General features: G+C 56.3%; 11 protein-coding genes across 11 annotated transcripts; 5 read left to right on the top strand and 6 right to left on the bottom strand.

Annotated features, from left to right (window-relative positions):
* Nucleotides 1-3231: 3231 nt before the first annotated feature.
* On the bottom strand, nucleotides 3232-3450 carry CH63R_12811 (uncharacterized protein; the record flags this gene model as incomplete). The annotated part of the gene is made up of 1 exon (XM_018307785.1): nucleotides 3232-3450. The coding sequence occupies one exon, from the start codon at nucleotides 3448-3450 to the stop codon at nucleotides 3232-3234; it is 219 nt and encodes a 72-aa protein (XP_018152202.1).
* Nucleotides 3451-5376: 1926 nt separating this feature from the next.
* CH63R_12810 (Regulator of g-protein signaling) lies at nucleotides 5377-6300 on the top strand (the record flags this gene model as incomplete). The annotated part of the gene is made up of 1 exon (XM_018307784.1): nucleotides 5377-6300. One exon carries the CDS (start codon nucleotides 5377-5379, stop codon nucleotides 6298-6300), a length of 924 nt encoding a protein of 307 aa, XP_018152201.1.
* A 12-nt stretch (nucleotides 6301-6312) lies between these two features.
* On the top strand, nucleotides 6313-7173 carry CH63R_12809 (Regulator of g-protein signaling; the record flags this gene model as incomplete). The annotated part of the gene is made up of 1 exon (XM_018307783.1): nucleotides 6313-7173. The coding sequence occupies one exon, from the start codon at nucleotides 6313-6315 to the stop codon at nucleotides 7171-7173; it is 861 nt and encodes a 286-aa protein (XP_018152200.1).
* A 1053-nt stretch (nucleotides 7174-8226) lies between these two features.
* Nucleotides 8227-8871, bottom strand: CH63R_12808 (Glycerol-3-phosphate dehydrogenase; the record flags this gene model as incomplete). The annotated part of the gene is made up of 1 exon (XM_018307782.1): nucleotides 8227-8871. One exon carries the CDS (start codon nucleotides 8869-8871, stop codon nucleotides 8227-8229), a length of 645 nt encoding a protein of 214 aa, XP_018152199.1.
* A 73-nt stretch (nucleotides 8872-8944) lies between these two features.
* CH63R_12807 (uncharacterized protein) lies at nucleotides 8945-9178 on the top strand (the record flags this gene model as incomplete). The annotated part of the gene is made up of 1 exon (XM_018307781.1): nucleotides 8945-9178. The coding sequence occupies one exon, from the start codon at nucleotides 8945-8947 to the stop codon at nucleotides 9176-9178; it is 234 nt and encodes a 77-aa protein (XP_018152198.1).
* A 1171-nt stretch (nucleotides 9179-10349) lies between these two features.
* Nucleotides 10350-13333, bottom strand: CH63R_12806 (Mhyt domain signaling; the record flags this gene model as incomplete). The annotated part of the gene is made up of 3 exons (XM_018307780.1): nucleotides 10350-12410; nucleotides 12474-13101; nucleotides 13164-13333. The coding sequence occupies 3 exons, from the start codon at nucleotides 13331-13333 to the stop codon at nucleotides 10350-10352; spliced, it is 2859 nt and encodes a 952-aa protein (XP_018152197.1).
* Nucleotides 13334-14400: 1067 nt separating this feature from the next.
* CH63R_12805 (uncharacterized protein) lies at nucleotides 14401-14631 on the bottom strand (the record flags this gene model as incomplete). Its single annotated transcript, XM_018307779.1, has 1 exon — nucleotides 14401-14631. The coding sequence occupies one exon, from the start codon at nucleotides 14629-14631 to the stop codon at nucleotides 14401-14403; it is 231 nt and encodes a 76-aa protein (XP_018152196.1).
* A 1741-nt stretch (nucleotides 14632-16372) lies between these two features.
* On the bottom strand, nucleotides 16373-16797 carry CH63R_12804 (uncharacterized protein; the record flags this gene model as incomplete). The annotated part of the gene is made up of 2 exons (XM_018307778.1): nucleotides 16373-16501; nucleotides 16633-16797. 2 exons carry the CDS (start codon nucleotides 16795-16797, stop codon nucleotides 16373-16375), a joined length of 294 nt encoding a protein of 97 aa, XP_018152195.1.
* Nucleotides 16798-17406: 609 nt separating this feature from the next.
* On the top strand, nucleotides 17407-18021 carry CH63R_12803 (uncharacterized protein; the record flags this gene model as incomplete). Its single annotated transcript, XM_018307777.1, has 3 exons — nucleotides 17407-17522; nucleotides 17703-17748; nucleotides 17890-18021. 3 exons carry the CDS (start codon nucleotides 17407-17409, stop codon nucleotides 18019-18021), a joined length of 294 nt encoding a protein of 97 aa, XP_018152194.1.
* Nucleotides 18022-19101: 1080 nt separating this feature from the next.
* Nucleotides 19102-20436, top strand: CH63R_12802 (putative cytosolic iron-sulfur protein assembly protein 1; the record flags this gene model as incomplete). The annotated part of the gene is made up of 1 exon (XM_018307776.1): nucleotides 19102-20436. The coding sequence occupies one exon, from the start codon at nucleotides 19102-19104 to the stop codon at nucleotides 20434-20436; it is 1335 nt and encodes a 444-aa protein (XP_018152193.1).
* Nucleotides 20437-24157: 3721 nt separating this feature from the next.
* On the bottom strand, nucleotides 24158-24625 carry CH63R_12801 (uncharacterized protein; the record flags this gene model as incomplete). The annotated part of the gene is made up of 1 exon (XM_018307775.1): nucleotides 24158-24625. One exon carries the CDS (start codon nucleotides 24623-24625, stop codon nucleotides 24158-24160), a length of 468 nt encoding a protein of 155 aa, XP_018152192.1.
* Nucleotides 24626-24883: the final 258 nt, after the last annotated feature.

Below are 24883 nucleotides of genomic sequence, written 5' to 3'. Positions count from 1 at the left end.
TTGGGTCTGGGGTAAGTAGAGGGAGATGGCCGAGGACGCGAGTGTGGTGATGTGCAGAAAGTCGAGATAGAAACTCAGAGAGACGAGGAGCGTTCTGAATGTGGAAGAAGCAATGCCAAGCTCAAGATTGACCTGCCAAGGGGAGAGCATCGTTGCTACATGGGAAGCCGCGAAGCCCGGCATGGGGAGACCGAGGAGCAAACGCCAGGAATGCCCGACTTTGGCTGGTCATATTGGTCCACACCGTCAAGCATGCCGAAAATGATTCCACACACCGAGTCATCGACTCAGCCATCTAGTCACCAAGTGAACAGGTCAACAAGTCAGTCACGATGGCAATCCCCGGGAATGAGAAGCGGGCGGGCCGGGAGCAACGCCAACAGCGGCCGCCGGTGATATGATACAACGACGTGCGACGTTACGGGTGAGGGATAGGAGGGTCCGCCGCCGTGGCTCGCGGCTCATTGTTACTGTGGTCTGCAGGTACCTATTCAGAAGCTCATTTCAGTGAACCGTCGTAGGTGTGTTGTGGCGGCGGCGGCAGCGGCAGTGAGAGGGTTCTTCCATACTCGCTCACTCCTCTCTCCGTTGCTCCGTAAGTGCTCTGTCAGCCACTACTGGAAGCTAGGCGAGCAGGGAGGCCCTGGGATCTGCCACTTTTTGCGGAGCCGGCTGAAGGCAGACTGTGACTGGGTTGATCCATGGGCTATGGCGGCAGTGAAGCTGACCGAGAGCGAAACGGACGATGAGACGAGGAGACGGTCGAGTGAATGAGGGAGATGAGCGAGGGTATGGACCGAGCGGGACGGACACAAGCGAACGAGACAAGATTGCGACTGCAGAGTTGAGATAGAGATAGAAAGAGAGACAGAGAGGGAGAGAGAGAGAGAGAGTGTGTGTGTGTGTGTGAGGGTAGAGGGGGCAAAAGGGCGAGCGCACGGATGGCATCCCTTGGAACAAGTCGAAGCCAGGTGATGGTGCAGTGTGAGACTTCGGATTTCGGAGACTGCCACTGAAGGAATGTGTCAAATCATCAGGGCATGGGGCTGAGGGAATGCTCCCAAGCTCATAGTCCGAGCCAAAGAGGCACGCGGCGATGATTGTAAAATCCGTGACATCAAATTACGCCATTGGCATGCGTTGTTAAGGTCAAAAGCGTCAGGCCGGCGCCCGACGGCATCGAAAGAGGATGGAGCGGCCAGCGGATGAGATGGAAAACCAGAGGAAGGGCAGACAGATTCTGTGGATGGATGGCCGACAAGCGCGCAAAGTGATTGGGCGCCAAGAGGGATGAAACGGGGGAAACGGCCATGGGGCCAAGCAGACGAGAAGGATAGTCGGCACGCACCGGGATCACGATGACGGCTTCTCCTCACTTTGGCGTGCGGGCGACAGAGCGAGGCTGTGGACCATGACACTGTCCTTGGCAATGGGGATGAAATGTCCGTCCCATATGCGAGATATCATGACATTGTGGGGGCCATCCGTCATGTGGTGGACTGAACAAACGGCTGAACGGTCGTGTAGTGTACAGAGTACGAAGTACAGACAGATCCATCGCGAAGGGGATGTCCCCAGCTGCCTGGATGGATGTCAACAGCGCGTAATCGCTCGACGGTTCCAATCCCTAGACGAGGGAGGGCAACGAACTAGCGGGAATGGCAAGAGTGGTCACGGCGGGCAGCGGAAGAATTGACAGGCAGTGGGACTGGACTGGATTTAGGATTGGATCGGGCTCAGCGGCTTCGAAGTCCCAGTGTGGCATCCAATAGCGTTGACCAGTGGCCACGGCGGGCGTCGTCTCCGTTGAAAACGGGCACTTGTCACTGGGGATGGCGGCATCTAGACCATCGAGCTGCCACCAAACGCTGCTCCAAATGGGGGGATGGAGGAGAAGGACCCAGAAATTGCTGCTGAAGGCGGTTCCGTACCGTCAAGGCACACCCAAGAGATTGCAGTGAAGGGGTATAGCGGCCAAAGGAAGATTGGGGGATGCAGGGGGCGAGAGAGAAAAACAACGATGAAGAATACTTTCAGTGAAAAGACCACGCCTAGACCTCCGAGACCCGTGCCCCGCTCCAGTTAATCCCATCATTGCTCACCACTCCCTGCGTCTCCCTTCTTCGAAGCGCCTTGCGCTTCTTCGAATTGTTCCATTTTCCTTCCATTTTAGTGCTGCTGCCATTTTCCATGCAGACTTCCCTCAACCAGGCATGATCGCTTCTTACAACGCTGTCATTGGGCCATGGGACCCGCCTTTGAAATCTTCTAGCGCGCACCAAAGACGCAAAGCCCCACACACACCTCCTGCTCCTTTCCACCACTGTGGCCCCACCCCTTTCCGTTTGCTTTGGCTTTGCAGTCCCAACCCCTTTTTTCCTTCCTTTTTTCCCCCCCGTCTGCTTCTCTTCCTCCCGCCCTTCCATCCCGCCTTCTATCAGTCTTCCATTTCACCCTCCCAGAAGGCTGTCCGTCGCACAATATTCACTACTGAGACCATTTCACTTGTGATCAGCCTTCATGGCGCCGTCCCTGCCCATTCCCTATCATACCCTGCTACTACAGGGCAGGAGGGTCACATCCGCAACCCCTGCGATGATGCGACTCCGCAGAATAATCGGACAGGCAAGACCACACGGCGCTGGCTTGTCTGGACTCTAGGCTCCAAAAGGGTACCCGGTCCGGTCCCGTCCCTCTCAGGCTGCTACTTTCTGACAGACCACAACTAATAATTCTCCCCGCCTCTGTGCCACTCCGTCGTCGCAAGAGCAACGCGTCACTTGTTAGTCACGACATGCCTCCACCGGTTACCGGTGCCCGCTTCTGCCTGCGGTGGTTGTGTACCGTGCCTCCTGGCAAGCCCTCGCCCATACAACCTGCATAAAGCTTCTCGCGTCACTCTGTCCGTCTTCTCATCTGCGGTCGAAGCTGAGATGGACGGCTTTCAGATCGCAGCGGGATGGAAAGAGGAGACCGAGAGAGAGAGAGAGACGACAAGAGATACAATGCACATTCCCTTTGCTTGGCTACATTGGGCCGTCCGCCGCCTTCTCCTTTCAGGCAATGATGTACCACCTGCCCCATCCTGTCTCTTCTGCTTGGCTGGCAAGCCCCTGTAAGCACGCCCGTAGGCCGTAGGCATTTCCGTCCGTGGTGGGCCAGTGCGCTTCTGCTGGTGATACCTGAGCGGAAGTTCATTATCAAGTACTGCGGCTTGCTCGCTAGGCCGCGTCAGATACCTTCCGCATCATGAACCTGTTCCTCGCCTCCCCCCGTTATCAGGCCTCCCCTGCTCAGCTTGCCCTCGTCGCCCCGTCCAGCGTGCCGTCCAGCGTGCCGTCCGTCGTCCTGGCCGCCCTCCAAACAGGCAATAGCGATGGACCGGGCTGGGGATGTCCTGGCGTACTGGTCTGGTGGATTGGGGAAGGGGGTGATGACCATGGATGGCATGGAGACGTAGGAAGGAATCTGATTTGATGTGATTTCCCCCTAAAAGGCTTCTCGGTCTTCTTGCCCCCCTTGCTCACCAGCTGGAGACTAGGTACCAAACGAGGGTCCTTCTAGTGTGTTTGCGCATGGATGCGTTGGTGTGGGTGGGTTTGCACACACCAAAGGGGCAGAGGGAAAGTACTCCTACCCGGCGTCACTCGCTGGATAGTGATGTCAAGCAGAGACAGAAGGGTATAGGTACGTACCTGTCCTGGGAACAGGTACATGAGGTACACGACCCAGGGCGCGCTAGTCGGTGCGGAGCACTTCCTCTCACTGGCCCCGTACCATCCTGATCTGACCTTACTCCAGCATTCCTTGCCTTCTCCAGTCGTCTGCGGTGCGGTACGGCCGCCGCCCAAGAGGTACCTCCCTCCTCTGCCTGACCGAGCCAGTACGGGAACGGGGAGACGCTTTTTTAGCTATCTCATGTCCTCTCCTCTACCCGCCGTCCCCATCGTTCCTACCGCCATTGCTTCACCTACGCTCTCCTTCTCAAACACTCCCGATCCGCCCTCGACATTCCAGACCATTTTCCTTTTTCCTTCTTCTTCCACTCTCTCACGATACACAACAACCATTCCGTCATCGCCATTCGCAACGGTCAAACTTCGCGTGATACCCTCAAGAGATACCCGTCGCCGGACTACACAACATATCGCATATATCGCCGCCGCCCTCCTTCAACACCTTTACGAAAGCACTTCGCCGTCGGCTTTCGCTCTTCGCGCCGTCACACAACCCTTTCCTTCACTGGTCGTTCGTTCGCCGCTTCATCTTTGCTCGGCTCCCATTCCGTCCAGCTCCGGATTCTCGAGCAGCCTGCTCTTTGTACAGTCCCGACGAGTTCAACCACCGCCTTCCGTATCGTTCGTTTCCTTCGATCAGCATCCGCATCCCGAATTCGAATTCGCCTAGTCCAGCAAGACGTCACGTCGCTACCTCTGCAAGCCACGAACGAAAAGAGTGACCCCTCTCCTCACCGTATCGATCTCCCGACTGTATTGGGCGACTGTCGAACGTGTGGCTTGGTTGCATTCCGCATAGATCTCCCCGGCATCCTGCTACTGGTCTACCTTGGTGGCTCGCCTGCATTCTTGCCATTGAACTCACTGTCTTCTGCGACATTCTGCAAGCAGCATTTTGCACGCACGCTGCCGATTGCAACGAGTCAATTCCATTCCCGTCACCAAGACACTTCTAGCGTATCCAGTCTGGTCTTAGTGCAAGCCTCTTTCCAAGCCCGCCTGGAGGAATTGCTCCCATCTGTAACGCTCTGGGCTATTTACCTCGCGTGGGCCCCATTCGTCCCGGCACGTCAGCTTTCTCAATCGATAGCTGTGTAGAGTCTCTCGATCCCGACACCTCAGTAACACACCAGCAGTTTACACGACTAACACTTGAAACCGCCTATCGAATCAAACGACCGAGTTTCGGCCCCAAACGACACTTTGCTTCGGATCTAGTGAGCTGGAAATCGTGTGGGATCATCATCGAGGCTATACGACTGCCAAGCAAGAGTTTTGGTGGACATCAACGTCAATTAGCCAAGCCGCGAATACCTGTCTGGCTTTCCCCGCGTCTCTGGAAATCGAAGACCATTCTCGCGAACACAGTCCAGCACACCACTCAACGCCCTTCTTCTATGGGTCCATTGAGCCGACTCTAGGCACACCAGACTGCCCTTCCACCTCAGTTCGTCGCTATTTCTCGGAATAGCGCATCTGGTACCTTTCGTTTTCTACTCGACAACTCGGCGTGGAAATGAAAAGGTCCAGGATAAGAAGACATTCCCCCATCTACCTGAGTCCATCGCCATCGCCCGAGAGGGAATTGTCACCGCCCAGTCCGGCTCTAGCTGTCGCGGACTGGGAACATACCACTATCATGTCAAGGTCCAGGCCCACCAGCGGGGCCTTGATGCCGGGCGCTGTCATCCTGACGCCTCCCTCACTCTCGGAAATCCTGTCCAACACTTCCTCGCCACCATGGACGCTAGCAGCCTTCATGGCCTATCTTTCTCAGAACCACTGCTTGGAAACGCTCGAGTTCACCATGGATGCCGAGCGGTATCGCACGGCCTACGAGCAGATCATTACTAATCAGGAGTGGATTGGCGACGGCAAAGAGCACGTTTGCTCGCTATGGGAGAAGCTGATGCAGGCATACATCATCCCTTACGCTCCCCGAGAAGTCAACCTGCCTTCCCGTGTACGGGATCGTCTCACCGCCCAGCAGTGCCCTCCTACCCCTCCCCCTCCTTCCGAACTGGACGAGGCCGTCAAGATCGTTTATGAGCTCATGAACGACTCCGTTCTCGTGCCTTTTATTGAGTCCGTCATGCCTGGTCACGGTGATGTGCACATGGAGGAGGACGGACATGATGCGCGGCAAGGACGCTCTCGCCTCCAGGTAGAGGGCGCCGGGACCAGGTCAGAAGAACCCAAGAGATCTCCCAAGTTTCTTCCTCAGCTGACTGTTGGTCGCAGTGGAGCCACCAGTCGATCGGCCTCTGCATTGGGCGTGGAGCGCGAAGGACTGACGGATGACAGCGGCAGTGCCGCCTCGCCCGGCACAGAGCCCATGACGCCTCCTACCACGCCGCCCACGTCGGACTGGACATTCAGTACCTCGCCCGGCGGCCTCCAACGGGCCTTGACGGCCCACAACAACGGCTGGAAGAAGGTTGGCGCAAAGCTGGGACTGCATCGCAAGTCGCGATCTAACCGCCGCAACAACGCACCTTCTTCGGCGCCCACCACGGACGGAGACGTCACCATGGCGGAAGCCAGCCACAGCAACCCATTATAGGAATCAGAGGTCATGCCATCAACTACATCCACCACCCCAGCAACATCGTCTTCCCACCTCCCGTTGGACGGTTTCTCGCGTGTCCGTCACCTTTTCAACCCTTGGGAGGAGCCCCATCCAGGCAAACGACTACCTCTCACAGTGGCGGAAGAGGCGAGCAGGGACTCTGAGAAGGTTGCGCTCGCTGGTTCACAACACATCGACGGTGGATGTAACGGTGGTATGACCGCAAAGGAACTGAATCCGTACCGCAACAGTCGGCCCTGGCTGGTACGACGCCCGATCCGCGTTCGATCACGAACCCCAGCTCCGCTCAAGATCACGACCGAGATCGCCGACGATGCAAAGCTCGAGTCGATGCCGCCAGTTCAGAATGTCGTGGTACCCTCCCCCGCAATGGCCACTCCTGCCATCCCTGCCGCCATACCGGAGGCGGACGGCAAGAAGCCTGATGCCGAGGCCATGGCTGTTCCGGCGGCGGCGGCGGCGGCGGCTGCCGCGGATGTCAAGTCAAGCGAGCTGCCACTGCCGATGTCCCCACCGATCGACTGCCAATTCACCGACTTTTCCAACCTACTTGGCATCAGCGTACAGTCTCCGCCGGATGAGGAGGCCGTCCCCGTTGTCCAGAGCGAGAACGGTTCGTACTGCCATGCTGCGCCTGACGAAGACATCTACGGCTGGGATGCCGAGCTCGAGCGGCAGAGCCAACACAGCAGTCCGACCTTGTCATGCCCGTACGACCAGGACTACCAGTACCGCCGGACTAGCATGACGAAGCGCAGTCTCCTGCATCGCGTTTTCAGCATGGGGAATGCCCCCAAAGACTTTGACAGCGTTGACATACGCCGAGCTAGCAGCACCTCCAGCTAGACATTTCACACACGAATATCTCACGAATGAAGCAGTCTTGCTGCTCCCAATCGAAATCCCACTCTTCAGCTTTCGCACGAAGCTATGATACCACTTTTTTCTTTTACATTTTCTACCTTTTGACATTCAACTATTGTATTCTGGCATCAAGACCCCCTTTTTTTTCTTTTTCTTTTATATATTGGGGTTTTTATTATTATATCTGCGACAAGATATCACGACTACATCATCTGGAAAAGAACGGGGAAAATTATAGACAATGGGATTGGGTCATTTGCATGAGGAGTTATTGTGGCATTTACAAGGCTTGGCCAAGCCTGGACAAATCTCATGATGCATTGCGAGGAGCTTTGGCGGGAAGCGGCTGCTTTTATTTCACGCAAGACACAGGGAACAAAAAGCATTATTCATTCAGAGTTCCTGAGGGATTAGAATAAGGCTCCCTGCTCACTGGCATATTTGGAATGGCTGAGACGAGGCTTATGACCATGTTTTCTAGATGTGCTACATCACTTCACGAAGTAGGATCTTGATGTTTTGGGGGGGGGGAAGAAGGGAAAAGAACTCTATTCTCACAACCAACATCTCTGGAATCCCATTTTCGTCCTATTTGAAGTGTGACATAAGGTCCAGAGCAACTAACCGGTCCCATGTATTATTGCTCAACCACACCGGGGGGCGAGGGGGCCAGTCTGTCCGTCCGAGACATTCAACTAGTGGCACAACTCTTCTTTGTCCTCGACTAACCTTGTTGCTCTGCATCTCGAGCCCTCCCTCGCTACCCTCAAGTCACCTCTCGCTTACCTTACGGCCGACACGGCTCACTAAACGAAACAAGCTTTCCGGCTTACCGCCAATGCGAAGCAGCATCGCAGTCTCCGCGGGCAACTGCTGCTCGTCAGCGGTTCCGTCGTCGTGGCGCGAGCACATCTTGTGCTCCTGGCTGGCTGGCAAAGTCAATCTTTGCGCTGCTCGACCTGTTTGCGGGCGATGCAAAGCATCGACCCGGGCACCCCCATGGGCTCGAGGAACGCGACGGTTAGCCGGCGGACTTTAGCATACGGACGCATGAAGAAGAAGAGGATGGCTCACTGCAGCATCGCCGCGGCACCTCATTTTCTCGCCACTTGAGATCTTGCCATCGCCTGTTCCCGTCATTTCAGCTCCCTGGTCACGATGTCCATGACCTTGGGCAGAGCCTCGAGCAAGGTCTGGGCCTCGAAGGAGGGGCGCTCGCCGCGCTTGTCTGTGGGCCGGCAGAGAATGGCGACGGACCAGGCGCGGTCGCCGTAGTTCTGGGTAAGTCGTCAATTGGCTGTCAGCGCAGGTCAGGGGGCCCGAAGCGGAGACGTCAACGAGGTGGTTGCGGACGAGCTTGGGATCCATCCAATCGACTTTTCGTCGGGCAGCGGATTCGGCGTGATGGACGCGGGCTCGTTGGTGGTGCCAGCGATGGTTTTGTCCTGCCACGGTGGGAAGAAGGTGACGCGGCCGCCGGACGTGGAGGGGTCGACGAGGCCCATGTTGGCCGGGCAGGATGGCGTAGACTCTCGAGACTGGGGCGACGATGGTCTTGCAGTTATGGTCATCCATCTTACGGAGCGAGTCGGTGAAGGGCCCCGTGCAGTTGATGATGAATTTGGCCCTGATGCGGATTTCATGCGGCGGAGGCGTCTGGCGGTCTCTGGCAGACCCCATGTCCTGCCGCAAAGCTTCACGTTAGCATCCTTGCAGGCTCGTGAACCCGCGAGTGGTTCACGACGCTGGCGCCATGCAGGGCGGCTGTCACGCCGATGGATACGGTTATGCGGAAGTCGTTGTGGGCGCCGGCGAGGTCGGACCGTTTCAACACGGGGAACGCCTCGAGAGTCTTGCTCCGCATCAGGGAGTGGGAGCTCTCGATGCCCTCATTGCCGGCAAGGAAGTCGTAGCACTTGGTCCCCAACCAGTAGTGAGAGGCCTTGCACCACCAGTCGATGGGGAGCAAGATACTTGCGTTCCTTGAGGTCCTCCTTCACCCGCCGATACGGGGCATGGTCAAGACTTTAGACGGTCTTCCTGGATCCGCGCATGGCAACAGTGTTCATCAGCTTCGTGCTCTTGCTGCTCGTTCCGCCGCTGGGGATGTCGCAAGGCCGGTAGACGTAGTGTAGGGGTGGCACTGTCGGCCGTGCCTAGAGCACACAACAACGAGAGCGACGCGACGTGGGAGACCGTCGCCGAGACGTACGAACGGAACCATTCTTATTTTTTATTTTATTTTATTCATGGCTGTGCCGCTTGCTGTCCCTTGCCGAGCGGACCGACCGACACCCGGACCGACACCGGTTGTCGTTACCAAGAGCTAGCAGGAACACCCTGAAGAGGTCGACTAAAATCTCCCCAACCTTTTGCCAGCCCGGGTAACAGAGCAATGTGGGTTGCAGCGGATAGAATGAGGACGATAATGAGCGTGTTTATTTATTCAGTTTCCAAGTCTCACACACGAGGTGGAGGGCACGCTTCCATATCTGTATTGCTACAGGCGCATTCGTCCAGAAGCCAAATGGGAAAGAAAGTGCGCCCTAGGCCACCCCAACTTCTCAACACCGTACCGCTCGTACTGGATTGCCCGAGCTACTCCATCTGTCACTACCGGAGAGTTCGTGATCAAGCGAAGAGACACCATCCATATCAATAACCACATCTCCATCTCTACTGGACACATTCAAGGGCCCCCTGTTTAGTCCCATGTCCATGCTTACTTGTACTTCCAGACATGCCCGATCCGGCAATACTTGACGTCATTGGTAGGCCCGGATTGGGATGTGGGCCATGCATCTAAACAGTGCTTGGAGCCATGGTAAAGTAGGCCTAAATCTTTTGATTCATAAACGAGCTGTTATATGCATAACGACCTGATGCACGGGCGGGCAACCATTGCTGTTCCTGATACTTGTATTTCACTGAGGTACGATACTCATGCTTTCCTCACGATACATGACCAAGACAGACACCAAGATACATGTGCCAGCATAGCATCGAAAGATTACGCTTTCACATTTGCCGCCTACCAATCGCCTATCCAGTGTAATTCCGGGTATCTATTCATGCTTCCGCCATCCAACGTATCACAAATGAACCCAAATCCTGAGCAACATTACGCCTAAGCCCAACAACCCGCCCCAAAGGCACGTTTACCGGTTCTCAATGGCAATTGCAAACAGCTCGTCCACGAACGTCGGCGCCTCATTCTCTCTCTCCGCCTCCACGTTCGACGTCTGAGTCGCTCCGCCGGTATGAACTTTGGTTCTTACCTCGGCCACCTGCAGCGTCCGCATCTCGATGCCGCCGCCGCCGCCGCCACCGCCGCCGTTGCTACGCCCCTCTTCCGTCGCCGTCCCCGCCTGCTCACCGACCATGTTTCCGGTGCTGTCGCTTGCTCGTCTGGTCATCATCGTCGGCGTCCGCCGATGCGATATCGTCGCTTCGTGAGCCACCGGGTGCGCAACATCGTCGGCGTTGGAGACCTCGACTCGGATCTCCTCCGACACCATGATGCCACCAAAGGGCGTTGACTGGTTACCCGCCTCGTGGTTTGTGTACGCCGGAGGAGCTGCTTCAAAGCTCGAAGTTCCCGGCGAGAGGGCGTCGCTATCGCGACGTCCCGACCAGAGCTTGAGAGTTGAGCTTGATTCGTTTGAGTTTGTCGCCGACGAAGCGCGTCCGAGGACTGTGGGGATCGGGTTCCCTTCCGAGTCAACCGGGTGCGACGGGCTCAGTTTACCAAACCTATGAATACGTGATGACAGGCGCGATTGTTTGTCACTGTGTTTTGCCGGCGTCGGCTTCTCGAGAGGAGGAACGGACTGGAGGACCGGCGCCAGCTCGCGGTGCACCGACTGCGTAAAGGCAAGATTCCGCGACGCGTGGCGGCCGACGAGCTGATGAACCTTGAAGAAGTTCAATGGGATGAACTCGCACTTGGAACTGGTGACGTTGACGTGGATCGGGATAACCAAGCGGAAAGCAATCAGGCTTGTCGGCTGAGGCGGCGCCGCATCGCCAGGGGCATGGTTCGCCGGTAGCGTGACAACGGTGCTGGTGAGGATGGCTTCGTTGAGAATGGGGTCATCGATCCAGGTCCGCAATGCGTCGAGGCTGTCTGTCAACTGAGCCGCGAAGTGCGCCTCTCTTGTGCCCACGTTGCTCAGGGAGGCAATCCTTCTGCTCATGCCGAGGGCCGTCAGTCGGTCGAGCTGTCGGAGGAAATCCAGATGCCACTGCTCGATGCGGTCAATAGGCATCTGCACGCTGGGCAGCAGGTGCCGGGCGCCCTTGCGGACGGCGACGTCGAACCCGTAGCTGCCAACACGGGCGCGGATGCCAAAGAATCCCATGTGCACCCCGGGCTCGAGCTGGTTGTTTTCGTTGGCGTACGCGGCCATGTTGTGTAGCTTGGACTCGAAGTCGGCCGACTTGATCTGCATGCTGGACACGATGATGTTGCTGACCTGGCGGAGCTCTGCGAAACGGTAGCCGGCCGCCTCTAGCCTCTCGGTCTCACGGTCCGTCTGCACTCGTCGGACCAGGAACATGAGAGCCCCACGGCCGAACTCGTGATTCTTCCGACGACCGATGCCCTTCTCCGCGAGATCGGCCGTGGTGCTGGATGCCTCAACCTTTCTCGTTGTCCCGTCGGGCCTCACGGCAGGGCTATCTTGTTGGCTGCTCGATCCGTGCCCGGGCCGTTCTCCGCTGGCACCGGTGGGCAGGATCTCGTCCCAGAGCAATCCAACAGATGTCAGATGCTCCTTCATCTTCTCGGCTAGGCCGGCGGCGGCGACGCAGAAGAGCTCGCGGAAGATGACGTCGTAGTTCTCGATGAGCTCGCCGTGCTCATTGATGAGCTGAATGCCGGCGCGGGAATCACGGTCGCGACCACGCCTCGGGAGGTGGGCCAGGTGGTTCGACATGCCGCCGACGAGCGTCGAGATGCCCGACCAGTTCCGCGACGCCTGGAACATCCACAGAAAGAGGGGATGGGCAATGCTAAAGGTGTCGCTGGCATTCTTCTCGAGGAACGTGTCGGTGATCTTCTCCGTCGGGATCAGACCGTCCGGGTTGACAAGGATACGGTTGTGCTTGTCGAACACCGCCGCCGCGATAACCACCTGCTGGGCCTTGCTGGCATAGCGTCTCATGATGCGGGCGGTGTAAATGGCCGTTCCGCCCATGACGAAACAAGCGCCAATCGACTGTCGACATGTTAGCCGCTATGATATGATCGCCTCGGAGACAGCAGCGTTCGCTAAACCTACCAGGCAAATAACGACAATGACGGTGGTGTTACGGGACAGCTCGTTGCTCCCGGTGTTGAGACGTACAAGCTCGTACTCTGTGCCGGTGGCAGCGCACCAATGCATACCCGAGACCGCACCGGCCAAGACGACGGAGCACGCGGCGCGCTTCCACCAGGACGTAGTCCACGCCGCCCGGAAGACGAAGAAGAGGGCGAGGGCGACGATGCTGGCGGCAACGGCGATGAGGGCTGCGCCAACGACGTTGATCGGGTTGTAGATGCAGATGTAGTTGTCGATGGAGTTGTTGCCGAGATAATGCATCCCGCAGATAGCGGCACCGGCCAGGACGCCTCCAATACAAACCCGCCACCAGGACACGGTGTTGTTGATACCGACGGCGACGAATGCGGCGAGGAGCACGGCGATGGGGACGAAGAAGGATAAGGCCGTGAAGCCGCTCGAATACGCAATCTGCAGCTCGGGTTCTCCATTGCCCAAGTCGATGGCTCGATTACCGATGAAATGCTGAGAGAGAAAGACGGGACGTGTCAGCGAATACAACAAGCGGGTCTGCAGGGAAACCCGACTCACCATGCACCAAATTGCGATGCCGCCCATCGTGACGGCGGAACTGACTAGGAGGAGACTGTCCCGACGAGCGTTAGCCAAAAGACGCCGCGGAGTGGTTGTCGAGGGATCACCGCGTACTGGTTGAATTTGCCTTTGGGCGAAGTTCGCCTGTTCAGCAGCTCGAGGGTGGATGCTGCGCCGATCAGACTGACGGCGAAGCTGAGCGTGATGAAGCCGCCATTGAAGGCTCTTGGGACCACATGCCCATGATACCTGTCGAACAGTGCTTCCATTGTTGCGGCGGACATGTTGGCGGCAACTGACTGGGATGGGCCACCCAGGATAGTGTCTGTCGTTCTCGAATGTCTCTCTTTTTCTTTCCTTCTCTCTTCTCTTTCTCTCTCGCTTCACTTTCTTCCTCTCATACACACTCTCGGTTCGCGAAGTTCGGCCGGCTTGTTGATATATATCTTTGGACTCGCGTGGCAAGTCGGGGAATGGGGAGGCCGTTGACCAAGTTAAAGGGAATCAAGGGGAGGGCGTGATTCCTCAAGGAAGACGGGGGGTCTATCCAGGACATATCATTCAGGGTGTCTGTCAAAGTGAGACAGAGAGGGTGGCGGTACGGGACTCTCGGAGACGCTGGGCGCAGCCTTTTGCCAAGTATCCTCACTGGCCTCGGAGGGTGGCTGTCACGAAGGGTCTAGCTGAGAAAATGGTTTCCCACCTTCCTTTACCCTTAGCGGACGCGACAACCGTCACCTAGTGATGAGGCTACTCCACAGCAAGTCAGGAAGGGTTGCTGGAGACCTAATAGACGGGCCTATGCCGCGCCTGGCCAAGAGCCGGGTGTTCCTGGGCACGCCTGAGCTGATGGACTCGATCAGGTCGAGGGGGGTGAGTGGTGGTGGTTTTCGGTAACGAGCATCCGAGCCGATCAAGATCAGACAGGACAAGCCTCTTTTCCCATGCGGCTAGTTCTCTCCCAAGGCCGGCGACTATCCATCTCCCTCCCTCCTTTCCTCTCTCTCTCTCTCTCTCTCTCTCTCTCTTTCGCCCTCGTCCAGCTCGGGCCCACGATCTTTTGGTCACCTGCTGGTGTCGCGACGGCCTAGCGCCGAAAAAGAGATTTATAATTGTTCGCAGTAGCGGCGTGTCCTGAGATTGGCTTGTTTGTTCCCTGGTCCGGTCCGGAAGAAAGAAGCACTCGACTAAATCTGCTACGACTGGTGCGACTTGGGTGAGGAATTTGACAGAAGAGACAGAAGAGACAGAAGTTCAACGTCTGCACAACCTCCCTGTTCCATATCCCCCCCCCACGAATGAATGGATGAATGAAACACAGGGAAAAGAAACGAAACCCAACCACTTCCGGCTAGCCTAGCGCAGGGAGCTGGGTGCGGTTCAGTTGCAGCCAGTCGCCGTCATGGCAAATGTCGTAGACACGCAGGACGAGCAAGACACGAGCCAAAACCAAACCCGGATCGCCACCGCCGACGGGCATAGGCTGACCAGCAATAGCAGCAACTTGAGAGACACGGAGTAGGATCAAGGGAGTGATGGGCCCGTCATCGACCGCCCTCGATGATGCTGGAAAGGGCGGCATGCCTGCAGGTCTTGTTCGACAATGAATGACTTTTGGGTGGTTTTTTTTGGCGACTTCTACTGGAGGCGCCGCCTAAGCACCTAGCCCCGACGCCACGGCTGTTCGCGCTCGAGCAACGGTTGGCTCAGGATTCCAGGAATGCTGCTGGTCTCGGCGCCGTTCCCCGCTGCAGACCAACCCGGAGGCGAGAAACCGCACGAGAACAGACAAGAGAGGTCGAGAGGCGCAGCAGTAGACTCTGGCTACTGCCGAAAATGAAGGAATCCGGGGGGGGACACCCACCAATCCTCTCTTTGGTGATGCATTCGGACCATCCAAGGACACCCGACCACGAACAGGCTGTTCGCATATGCTTCGGACGGGAGTCTGAGCCTCCTAGGGTCGGATTTTTGGACGAGATGAGATGCACATGGATGGATGCATGATCTGCGCTCATCCCTGCGAACGGACACCAGGGGGAAGAGGGAGGGGGGGTTCCTCGGGAAAGGAAAGACATCCAGTAAGTTCATTCGTTCATCAAGATGCAAATCTGTGAGCGACAGTGAAGCTTTCCGGCCGATGGCCCTTCGCTTATCCTGCATTCGTTTCTTTTTGTTTCCCGCAATGCTCACCTCACCAGGCCTGGGCTTTTCAGCTGGACCCGAAGCGGCATCCCCCCTGATTTCTACCTACATTACGGTCTGCCCCATCGACAATAAGCACGACGTGTCGTATCCCAAGTGCGTTTCTCGTTACCACAGATACCATTGTACAGTCTCCATTGCTAGGCACGGCACGGCACTTATACTACGTTTTCTACTGACTGGGGGGGGTTTTAATTCCTCCTCAAACTTTGTACCTACCTAAGCGATTTGAAGAGGGACCACCTTGGCCACGTATCTCACTCAGTATCTATTCCAAGCCAACAAAAACCTTCATTGGAAAGACCAAGACGACCTCTGACGGTCAGCCAAACGCGGTACTGTCCTCCTGCCTTGGGTATGCGCCCCCGGCACGTCCAATGCTAACCCCGATGCGTATGGGTTTCGACTGCCAGGACCGGCCATGTCGGGGTTCTGGTTTCTTTCCATAATCCGTTTTCAACCAGCCCGAATCGAGTCGAGACTTCAAGGTCTTATCTGTGGGTATGCGCCGCCGCCGCCGCCGCCCCCCTCTTGTTGCCTTCTTGTGGTGTTTTCTCGGGTTGACAGGAGGGAAAGCAACGCCCCCTGCTGGGCCATTTCTATTTCCTTGTGTCTGTGTGTCTGTGTGCGTGTATGTGTGCGTGTGTGTGTGTGTGTGGCACGGATGGGTATCGCCCACAAGCTACAAGCTAGCGAGCGCCACAGATGCAAATTTGGCCATCCTCCAGTCGAGTGTGCATCTTCCCGGCGACGCACAGGGCTGCTCGACACATGCAGCGCGCGAGAGCAAGGGGTGCATCATCTCCTGTACCTAGAGACGCCATGCCCCCCCCCCCCCCCCCCCCCCCGACCCTGGCTCTGGGGAAACGCCAGAGCCTCCGAACGAAGAGGTTGTCGGTCCAGCCAAGGGAGCAGATGTCCACAGGATATGGTTTGCGAAGCCAGAGAAAGTGTGCATTGTGCTCTGAACACCTCTCCCCTCCCTAGAATCAAATTGCCCGCGGCCTACCTGACTCGAAGTGGCCTCACTCGCCCTTCACCAGGGCTAACGATGAAAGGCGATGATGATGGCTTCCCCGGGTGGCGAGATTCTGCTGTCGGTAATCCCAAAACAATCGTCAGTCGGACCATTCGGGCGGTAGATCGTCCCACTTGCCCCAAACAAGCCCATCGACCGACTTATCCTCGCCGGCAAACCGAGCGACCCAGTCCTCCGGGCCGTCGTCACGGTCGCGCCGAAGGGCATTCTATGGTTTGTTGGTATCCGCCCGGCCATCCCCTATGCCCATGTGGCCGTCACGGAACCGGAACTACATTGGAGTGTATCCATTAGGGGGACGAAGGAAAAGCAACGAGCGTGACGGATGACACGGCGTACAGAGTCGTCCAGAAGGACGCACTGAATCCAATGTCTCGGTTGGCGGTTCAGCTCCTCCTCGTCAGACAAAAGGGCCGCGAGACCAGCAGATGGGCGGCGGGCCGCCTTTTTTCCCTCGCTGGCGGCTGGCTGCTTGCGCTGTGCTGCCTGCCTGCCTCCTGACATAATCACACTTTTCCACGCTGGTCTTGCCTATTGCTGTTTTTGGAGCGACGAATTGGACACGGAACGGAGACAAGCCGTGAGGGTCGATGACACAGAGCCTTGGAACGCAGACGTCCGCTTCCAGGCAAGCAGCATCCGCTGACCGGCCGGTTGCGCCGAGGGACTATCCTGCTGTGACGGACAGACTGGGGTCCACCCGGTCGATCGATGAAGGCTTGGTAAAGCATCAAGGTGTCGTCTCCAGAGGTTTCGATTTGCTTTACTTCTTCATGACGCTCATTCCAGAACGCCATAGATGTGTTTCTTCCTTTCTTTTGCGAAACGGTGAGGGCACGCCACTCGGCAGGGAAAGAAGCCAAAACAATACCGAAAGGCCCCCCCCCTCATGCCATGTGGCTATGATGCTTGTATGGTCCTCATTTCCCTGAGCCTGAAGGGGTCTGTCGGCGCTGGTGTTTTGGACAATCCAGTCTAGTTGCACTAGCTTCGGGGATAGAGGCGATGGTGGGTGTTTCCAGGCGTTCTGTGGGTGCACCATGGCTCTCTTCTCTAGCCCAATTAAGCCGAAGAGTTTTCGCCGTCCTAATGCTATTTGTTCAGACTTGGAAGATGGCCAACCAGACATGGATGAGGGCGAACCGGAGGCGCGAAGTGGACGAGCGACTGTTGCTCAATACGATTCTGGGACCCTGTCGCCTCTCCCCTCCATCGTCGTTTGTACATAGGTTCGTAGGGCCCCTCAAGAGAGTCTACCGACCGACCGACCCCCTGAACTAGTGACAGGCAAGCGCGAGGTCTGATTCTGACTGGTAAACGGTACGCAGGATGGTTCGGACGCTCCAGTCATCTGAACGATCATATGTCGCGCGAGCCCATGTCCCATCAATCCCTTCCCTCTCTTCCAGCTTACACCAGACGACAGCTGACCAGCGCCGCAACACGGACAAGTCGGTGCGCCAGCAAACCTTTGGCTGCTGACTGGTGTGTTTCTGGGCTGGCGGGCTGACAGACCTGAACGACTAGCGAATATCTTGACAGCGCTTGTTTCCCTGACCACACACGTTAGCCTTGAAACACCATTGTGAGAGACAGCGGGCGGTTCTCTTCGACATCTCAAACAACGGGCCGTCGCTCATCTTTGATGGTGGAGACATGGCCGCTTTGTCCGACTCGGGGTTGTCCCAACGGCTGGCAATCTGGGTCGACCGCGGAAGCCAGGCATAGACCCAAGCCGAGGCAAGAAACCTGTCCGTCTGTCGCCCGTCCGGCCCGGTGAGTGCTGACGACGTGGTACGAAGCCCAGTGGTCCGGCAACCCTCGACTGCCACTCAGTGAGGCGACGGGGGAGGAAAAGAAAATGACAAAGAGTCTGTATGCGATGGCTGCCGTCCACGTTGGCTTTCTCGTCTCACCATGAGTAGCTGGCGATGCAGCCACGGCAATGTCGCAAAAGCTTGTTCCTTGTTGTGCGTAACACACACAAAGGGCGTCACAGGAAGGGTAAATTAAACCGTGGAGTTTCAGATGTCACTGGTCCCACTTGGTTCATCTTTCCTGTTGGATTGTGTTGGTGTTCCAAGTGCCACAGGTCTTAGACTCATTTGTATGAGACTGGTCTTCCATTGCACGACCAAGCCCCCATCGCGATGAACTGATTCAATTGAACCCAGGGGGGGGGGGGGGGGGGGGGGGGGCACGGAGCGCTATTTGAGCCCCTATCGGGATGGGTCGTTGGCGGTACTTTGTCGAGTCCAAGATGTACGTTTGTCGGTGGTGATGTATATGCTTTGCTCTTTCGAGGAGGATATGCCGAGAGTCAATGCAAGGGGGTTCGGTAGAATGGGTCCCGGTGAAGCAGAGACCGTGTAGTGGGGCCGGGTTCCCGGGACCGGAGGTGCCCATACTGGAAGAACAATTGCCCGAGCCCAGACAAGATGCCCAGAGAGGCCCCGAACGCGGGGCAGTTGCCCCTCCATTGCTGCAAAAAAAAAAAAATAGCAGAAGAAAAGAAGAAAAAGATTACACAGCGACCGTGGGTGGAGCGCGTACGATACCTAGGTAATTGCATCACTGGTTATCGCATCCCTACCCCACATGCGGCGGACCTTCTCGAGCAACTTTCAACTCGACATTGACGGTCCTACATCTCCAGATCGGCTACCACTCTTTTCCGACTGCTTCTTGCAAGATTTGGCCTGTTCCCTTCCGATTGATCCGATCTTGGCGAATCCTTTTTTTGCGACCGAACACCATAATCGAAATCCCCCCTTCCCTGCGCTCCCCAGGAACAACCCCGCCATCGAAATGCCTCCGTCGACAGAGGCGCCGTCTTCGGCGGTCCAAGTGCTCCCGCTCACGCCCTTCACACCCGACCTTTACGAGCGCGCGTGGTGTTCCGTACCCCATCCGACACTCCCGCTCATCGCGACCGCCTACTCCAAATCGGTCAAGATCTTTTCTCTGTCCACTCTCTCCTCCCACAGCACCCTGACCGGCGGCCACACACGGTCCATTCGCTCGGTCACCTGGAAGCCGAACCTCCCTCCCCAACAGCTTTGCCTCGTCACCGGCAGCTTCGACTCTACCGCCGGCCTTTGGCGTTGGGACGGTGAACTTCCGTTCGCGGGCGGCGACGACGTTTCCGCCCCGGAGCCCCTCGAGATCGACCTCAGCGGCGCGGCGAAGAGGCGTGCCACCGACGGCAGCGACGGCGATACGGACTGGGAGTTTACGCTGGTTCTCGAGGGCCACGACTCGGAGATCAAAGGCGTCTCCTTCGCCCCGTCGGGTGCGTATCTCGCCACTTGCAGTAGAGATCAGACCGTCTGGATATGGGAGGACGTGGGCGCCACCGAGGGTGACGACGAGTGGGAGACGGTCGCCGTGCTGAACGAGCACAACGGTGACATGAAGGGCATCGCCTGGTGCCCGGACGTGCCTGGAAGGAACTCACGCCGACGGTACAGCGCCGACGTCCTCGCGAGCGCGAGCTACGACAACACGGTCCGCGTATGGCGCGAGGACGGCGATGGCGAGTGGGTGTGTGTGGCGGTGCTTGAAGGCCATGAGAGCACCGTCTGGGGCGTGCAATGGGAGCAGAAGCCGAGGGAGGACGGCGGCTTCCCGCGACTGCTCAGTTACTCGGCAGACCAGACGATACGGATATGGAGCCTGAAGGTTGAGGACGAGGAGGATGAAGGGCCTGGGGCAGCCTTTCGAGGCGGCCTGGGCGGCATCCCCAACACGATGCGAAGGTCGCTGCGGGAGGAGTGGGTGTGCACGGCTGTCCTGCCCAAGGTGCATACGCGAGACATCTACTCGGTGACGTGGAGCGCGACGTCCGGCATGGTTGCCAGCACGGGAAGCGACAGCCTCATTGCAGTATATCGGGAAGACTGCAAGACGAGCGATACGGAAGCGGCTGCCACGAGCGGAGAGAGCGCGACCGTGGCGGCAGCGGGATCGAGCACGTGGCGTGTCGTGGCGGAGGTGCCAACCGCCCACGGCCCGTACGAGATCAACCACATCACTTGGTGCAAGAGGTACGACGCTGGAACTGAGAACAAGGGCGTCGAGGAGATGCTGGTCACTACGGGAGACGAAGGACTGGTCAAGCCTTGGCAGGTGGTCGTGTCGTAGAGGATGCAGTGGAGGGCTAGGGTGGTCGTGGCGGCCGAAAGTACAGGGAGCTGTGAATATGTCATCCAGACAAGTCTTCATAGACCACCAGTGAGGTGTAATTCACCTAGAGCGGTGATTTTCACCTCCTCAAGAGTATCAAAGGTGGACATCAATATCACACAACACCTGATCTCTTTGCCTTCCTGTTCAGACTGGACTTGTCTTTGCCACCTGAGGAGCCTTACACAATCTTTCTTAAAGTCAACAGTGTTCAACATGTTGCCTATGGTGTTATTATGTACTGGACCATTACAGGGCTATAAGTTCTTCCTAGTCTAGCCAATTTGTTTCCTTGCAGTAGAATTGTACAGTGTGATGTAATTCATAGGGCATGTTAGCCTTTTTATCTACATATGGAATGCTGCTATAAATAAACTAACATAAAGCCTGTAGAGTTCTTAGTTGCTACAATTGTGTTTGTTTGTCGTCATATAAGAAGTAACTGAGAACAAAACAAGTATTCTACTTACCTACAAACAGGAAGTTAAGGGATAAGTGTTACTAAGAGGCTGGATATAGAGGAATATGGTTACTTGAGTAACATAAAGTCGAATAAGACAGTAACATCAGTCCGTGACTTTCACGAGAGTAGCCATCAGTCTAATCCTTCTTAGCTCACTGTCAAAGCTATGGAATTAGGTCTTTCTCGAAGAGAATACTATCTTCCCCATTTCCAAACACCCTGGCTTGGTGGAGGGTGTTTAGCAAGACTTTATACGCCTGACAATGAATTATCGGATTCCAAGCAGGCCGACCGACTATCTCGAATTGCTGTTGGCTGAGTATCCAGGACTGATCTCGAACTGGAAACAGCTGCGTAGATTGACTTGTACCATCTTCATGACTGCCTTTTGAAGAGATATTGCCCACTGCCATGCCAGGTATTGGTATACGGCTAGCGCCAGAGGCATACCGAGCCATTCAGACAACATTCGCATGAACATGGGGACTAAGAAACAAGCAGAAACAGGTTAGCATTGAGAGTTATTTATCATTTTCACTCTATAATCCGGCATCTTCAGAAGTGGTCGCGTGACCAAAAGCACTGCTCACACCCCACTTGGCAGCTTCTAAAGGACCGTAGGACGTTTGAGAAGTCTTTTTCAATTCCAAGCGTTCTCAATAGGCAACCGAAAACCCGAGTCCGCAAGTTAGAGAAATGATAGCTAGCCCACTTGCGCTTCTTGTGCCAAAGAGATTGCGCCGCTGCTGTCTCGAGACTCGGTCAACCTGTCGCTTGCAGGTATCTGCACAATCTGCAAATATTCACCCGGCGGGACTGCCGTCGTCTGGCCACAAGGATTAGCCAATATCGATCGATACAAAAGGCCACGAAGCCCGAAGTTATCAGCGGTCGCCCACAGTACGTCACATCGGCTTGTTGGCAGCAATGGTTACCGCCGGTGTGTGAAGACCCACAACCCAAGCAGAAACATGCCCGTCGATGGCAGTGCCTGTTTCTCCTCGCATAAGATCTCTTCTTTTTCAATAGTCTCGAGGGGTTCGTAACTCGTTCCATTGGTAAAATCGTGGATAACTAGTTCCAGGTGCCCGATTCTTTCACCTGAAGGCCTGCTTGTCGAATCTACTTTGGATGGCATGACAACGTTCATATTTTTGATCTTAGTATCCAATAGCTCTTTACCAAGTCGTCCCTAGGCAGTTCAGGGAGACTCCTGACTTTCGCCGCCGTTAACTGGCCATTCCCTACCCGAAGCCTGCCCAAGGGGCTTGGGTCCCCGAGAGCCTTTCTTGTCGTTCGGACACCCCTTGCTGATATCGTGCTCGTTTCTGGTCGCCGTCATACCCCCCCTCGAGGTGCTTCTATCTCTCCTTGACGCTGTCTTTGCCGTCCTCAGGGTTCTCCGGATTATTCCCTGGTATATTGGCTGGTGTTCAACGGGATCACTTTCATACACAAAAAGCCCGACGTACCTTTTAAATTCCATTCTCCGACTCTTTAGCAGGTCATTCCAAGCTAGATTTCCGGACCAAGGAAATCATGTAGTAAGTTATCTGCTTTGCCCTCTGAGTCTCTGTCTCTCTGTCTCTCTCTCGGCCCCCCTGATTATTTTCACATACTAACTCGTTCTATTTTCATGTTTACTTCATCGTCTCGTTAAGCTGTCTGTTGTACTCTACCGCAAAATTATGAATTTGGCTTGCCGAAGCGAGTTCCGTTCCAGTCGGCCTTATTCTTGTGCCAGAAGCTCGGCTCAGAGGTTCGTCCCTCTCTCTATGGTCCGGCTAATTGCAGGTATTTTCTAGTCGAGAGATCTCATGAATGGGAAGCTTCTCTGTCACCTGTGAGAGAAGGGAAAATGTTGCCTAATTCTTCTCGGCTGCTTCATTGAGATTAGCTTGCGAGTGGGTTATAGCACTGAGTATAAAAGTTACTCGTCTTCAAAATGAAAGAGAAACACTGGCACAAAGATTATCTTTGGCTTCTTTGATATACCTTCTCGCACGTCTAGACTTGGCTCAGAGGCCCCATCTACTACTGCAAGTTGTCCATGGCTAAACATGTTGACTAATTGCACTGAGGAAACCCGGGTAATCTTGCTCCTCAATATGAGACCTTCTGGGAACTCAGGATTCGCAAAGGTTTCAGGGCTCAACTACAATGTGCAGTAGACGAGGAGACATGTTGGTACACAGGAGTACCATCTTTGGGTTGGGCGGTCATCCTTCCCCTAGAGAGCCGTTACCGTTGACATTCAAAAAAAGAGATGTGATTTGTGACTCTACAGTGATGTGTGAGATGCCGAATTTGCTGGGACCTGACGGACTCTTGAGCCAACGTACACTCCAGTCGCCAATGCCGACCAAATCATCGGCCTCATGTCTACATCTCCCTCAGAGATACTGCCCTTGATTCCCCACCGAACGACGATGGTGACAGCCGTGCGGTGCCGTGCTCCGGCCCCGGCCGCTCTCCGACGGTGGGGCCATCCGACGGCGACCCGCATCCCACCCCGTTGACAATAGCACCGAGCCCGACGGTCAGACAACCTCGCCTCGTCCCCTGCAGACGGAAGCCATCACCCGGACGACTCAGACCCTCACCCACCCAACCTCTCAAGGAAACTCGCTTCCTTCTCGGGTTCGCACCGCTCGACCAGTCCGGCAGCCCGCCGCCACTGCACGGTGGCCCTCCCTCCCCCCCCTTCCGCGAACCTTCCGCGAACCTTCCGCGAACCTTCCGGAGGCCGGCGTCCGGTGCGAAAACGACCGAAAAGCTCAAGCTTCGGCTTTGCTTCTGAAACAAACTTCATGCCCTGGCAAACGCAAAAGATGCGATGACAGAGTTTTCACCGCGGACTCGTGTCGAAAGAGTCTGTGCCCGCCCGGCCTCGACGGACATTCAACCTTTTTTCACCTTCCCGAAAGTCTAACCGTGCTTTATTTAGTCCAAATCTTACATAACGAAGAAGACGACAACGAGAAAGGATTCCGTCCGAAACAGGGCGTAGGACAAGAGGTCCTGGGCCCGATCGAGCGTTTGATCATCGACTGAGATGCACGGATTGGGCCAAAAGGTTTATCACATTCGATCGCCAAAGTCTCGACACCGCGCCGACACGTTCGCATTGTCGGGATTGCAATCGCCATAAGCCACCACGAGCGCGCGCGCGCGCGCGGGCGGAGGGGAAGGGGAAAAAAAAACTAATAAAAAAAATTAACTTTGAACGTTCCATGGTATTCCAGGGTCCGTAGCACGACACCGATAGACTTTGGCGGCCCTGTCCGCGACACCCCGGGAGACGCACGTCCGCCGAGGGCTGCAACGGCAGAGTCTGCTGTTGCGATGGGCGTCGATGGCATCGAGGGAGAGGGCATTGCAGCAGAGGAGAAGAAAAAAGGCCTCAACCGGTTGGCGTTGAACTGCCGTGGTGTTGTCGCATTGCATGCGGCCCGGCGATGACTTGCCGTACACGGTATTCCAACCCGTGCGCTCATATCCGTGGAAACCCACCCTCATCGCGACAGCAGGAAGCTGGACGTACAGGTATCCGTAAACCTGCTCGGTGGTGGCATTCGGCCTCGGCGATCCCAGGCGGCCAGCGCCGTGCAAGCGTGGGATTGCTAGCGAGCGATTGAGCGGCCGGCCCGCCGATCGTCCCAACAGCCCAGTCAAAGGAGTCATGGTGGGTGGATAGGTGGCTCCTCAGTCCCGCAAAACAGAGTTCGGCCTTTGCTGGCACCCCGTGGACCACGGCCGCGGACGGCAGCGATGTGCGCATACCCAACTCCGTTGCCGCGGGGTGCGCCGGATCATCGGGCAGACAAAGACGACGAAGACGAGGATGAGGACGACAACGAGTAGGACGACGTCGGTGGCCGAAGGATCTTGGCGATGGCGTATGCGCAGAGTCGATGCCACCCGCCCGATCACGGCCAAATC

Source organism: Colletotrichum higginsianum, chromosome 9 (assembly GCF_001672515.1).
Source record: "Colletotrichum higginsianum IMI 349063 chromosome 9, whole genome shotgun sequence".
NCBI classification, from domain to species: domain Eukaryota; kingdom Fungi; phylum Ascomycota; class Sordariomycetes; order Glomerellales; family Glomerellaceae; genus Colletotrichum; species Colletotrichum higginsianum.
This window is presented reverse-complemented; position numbering and strand designations above follow the sequence as displayed.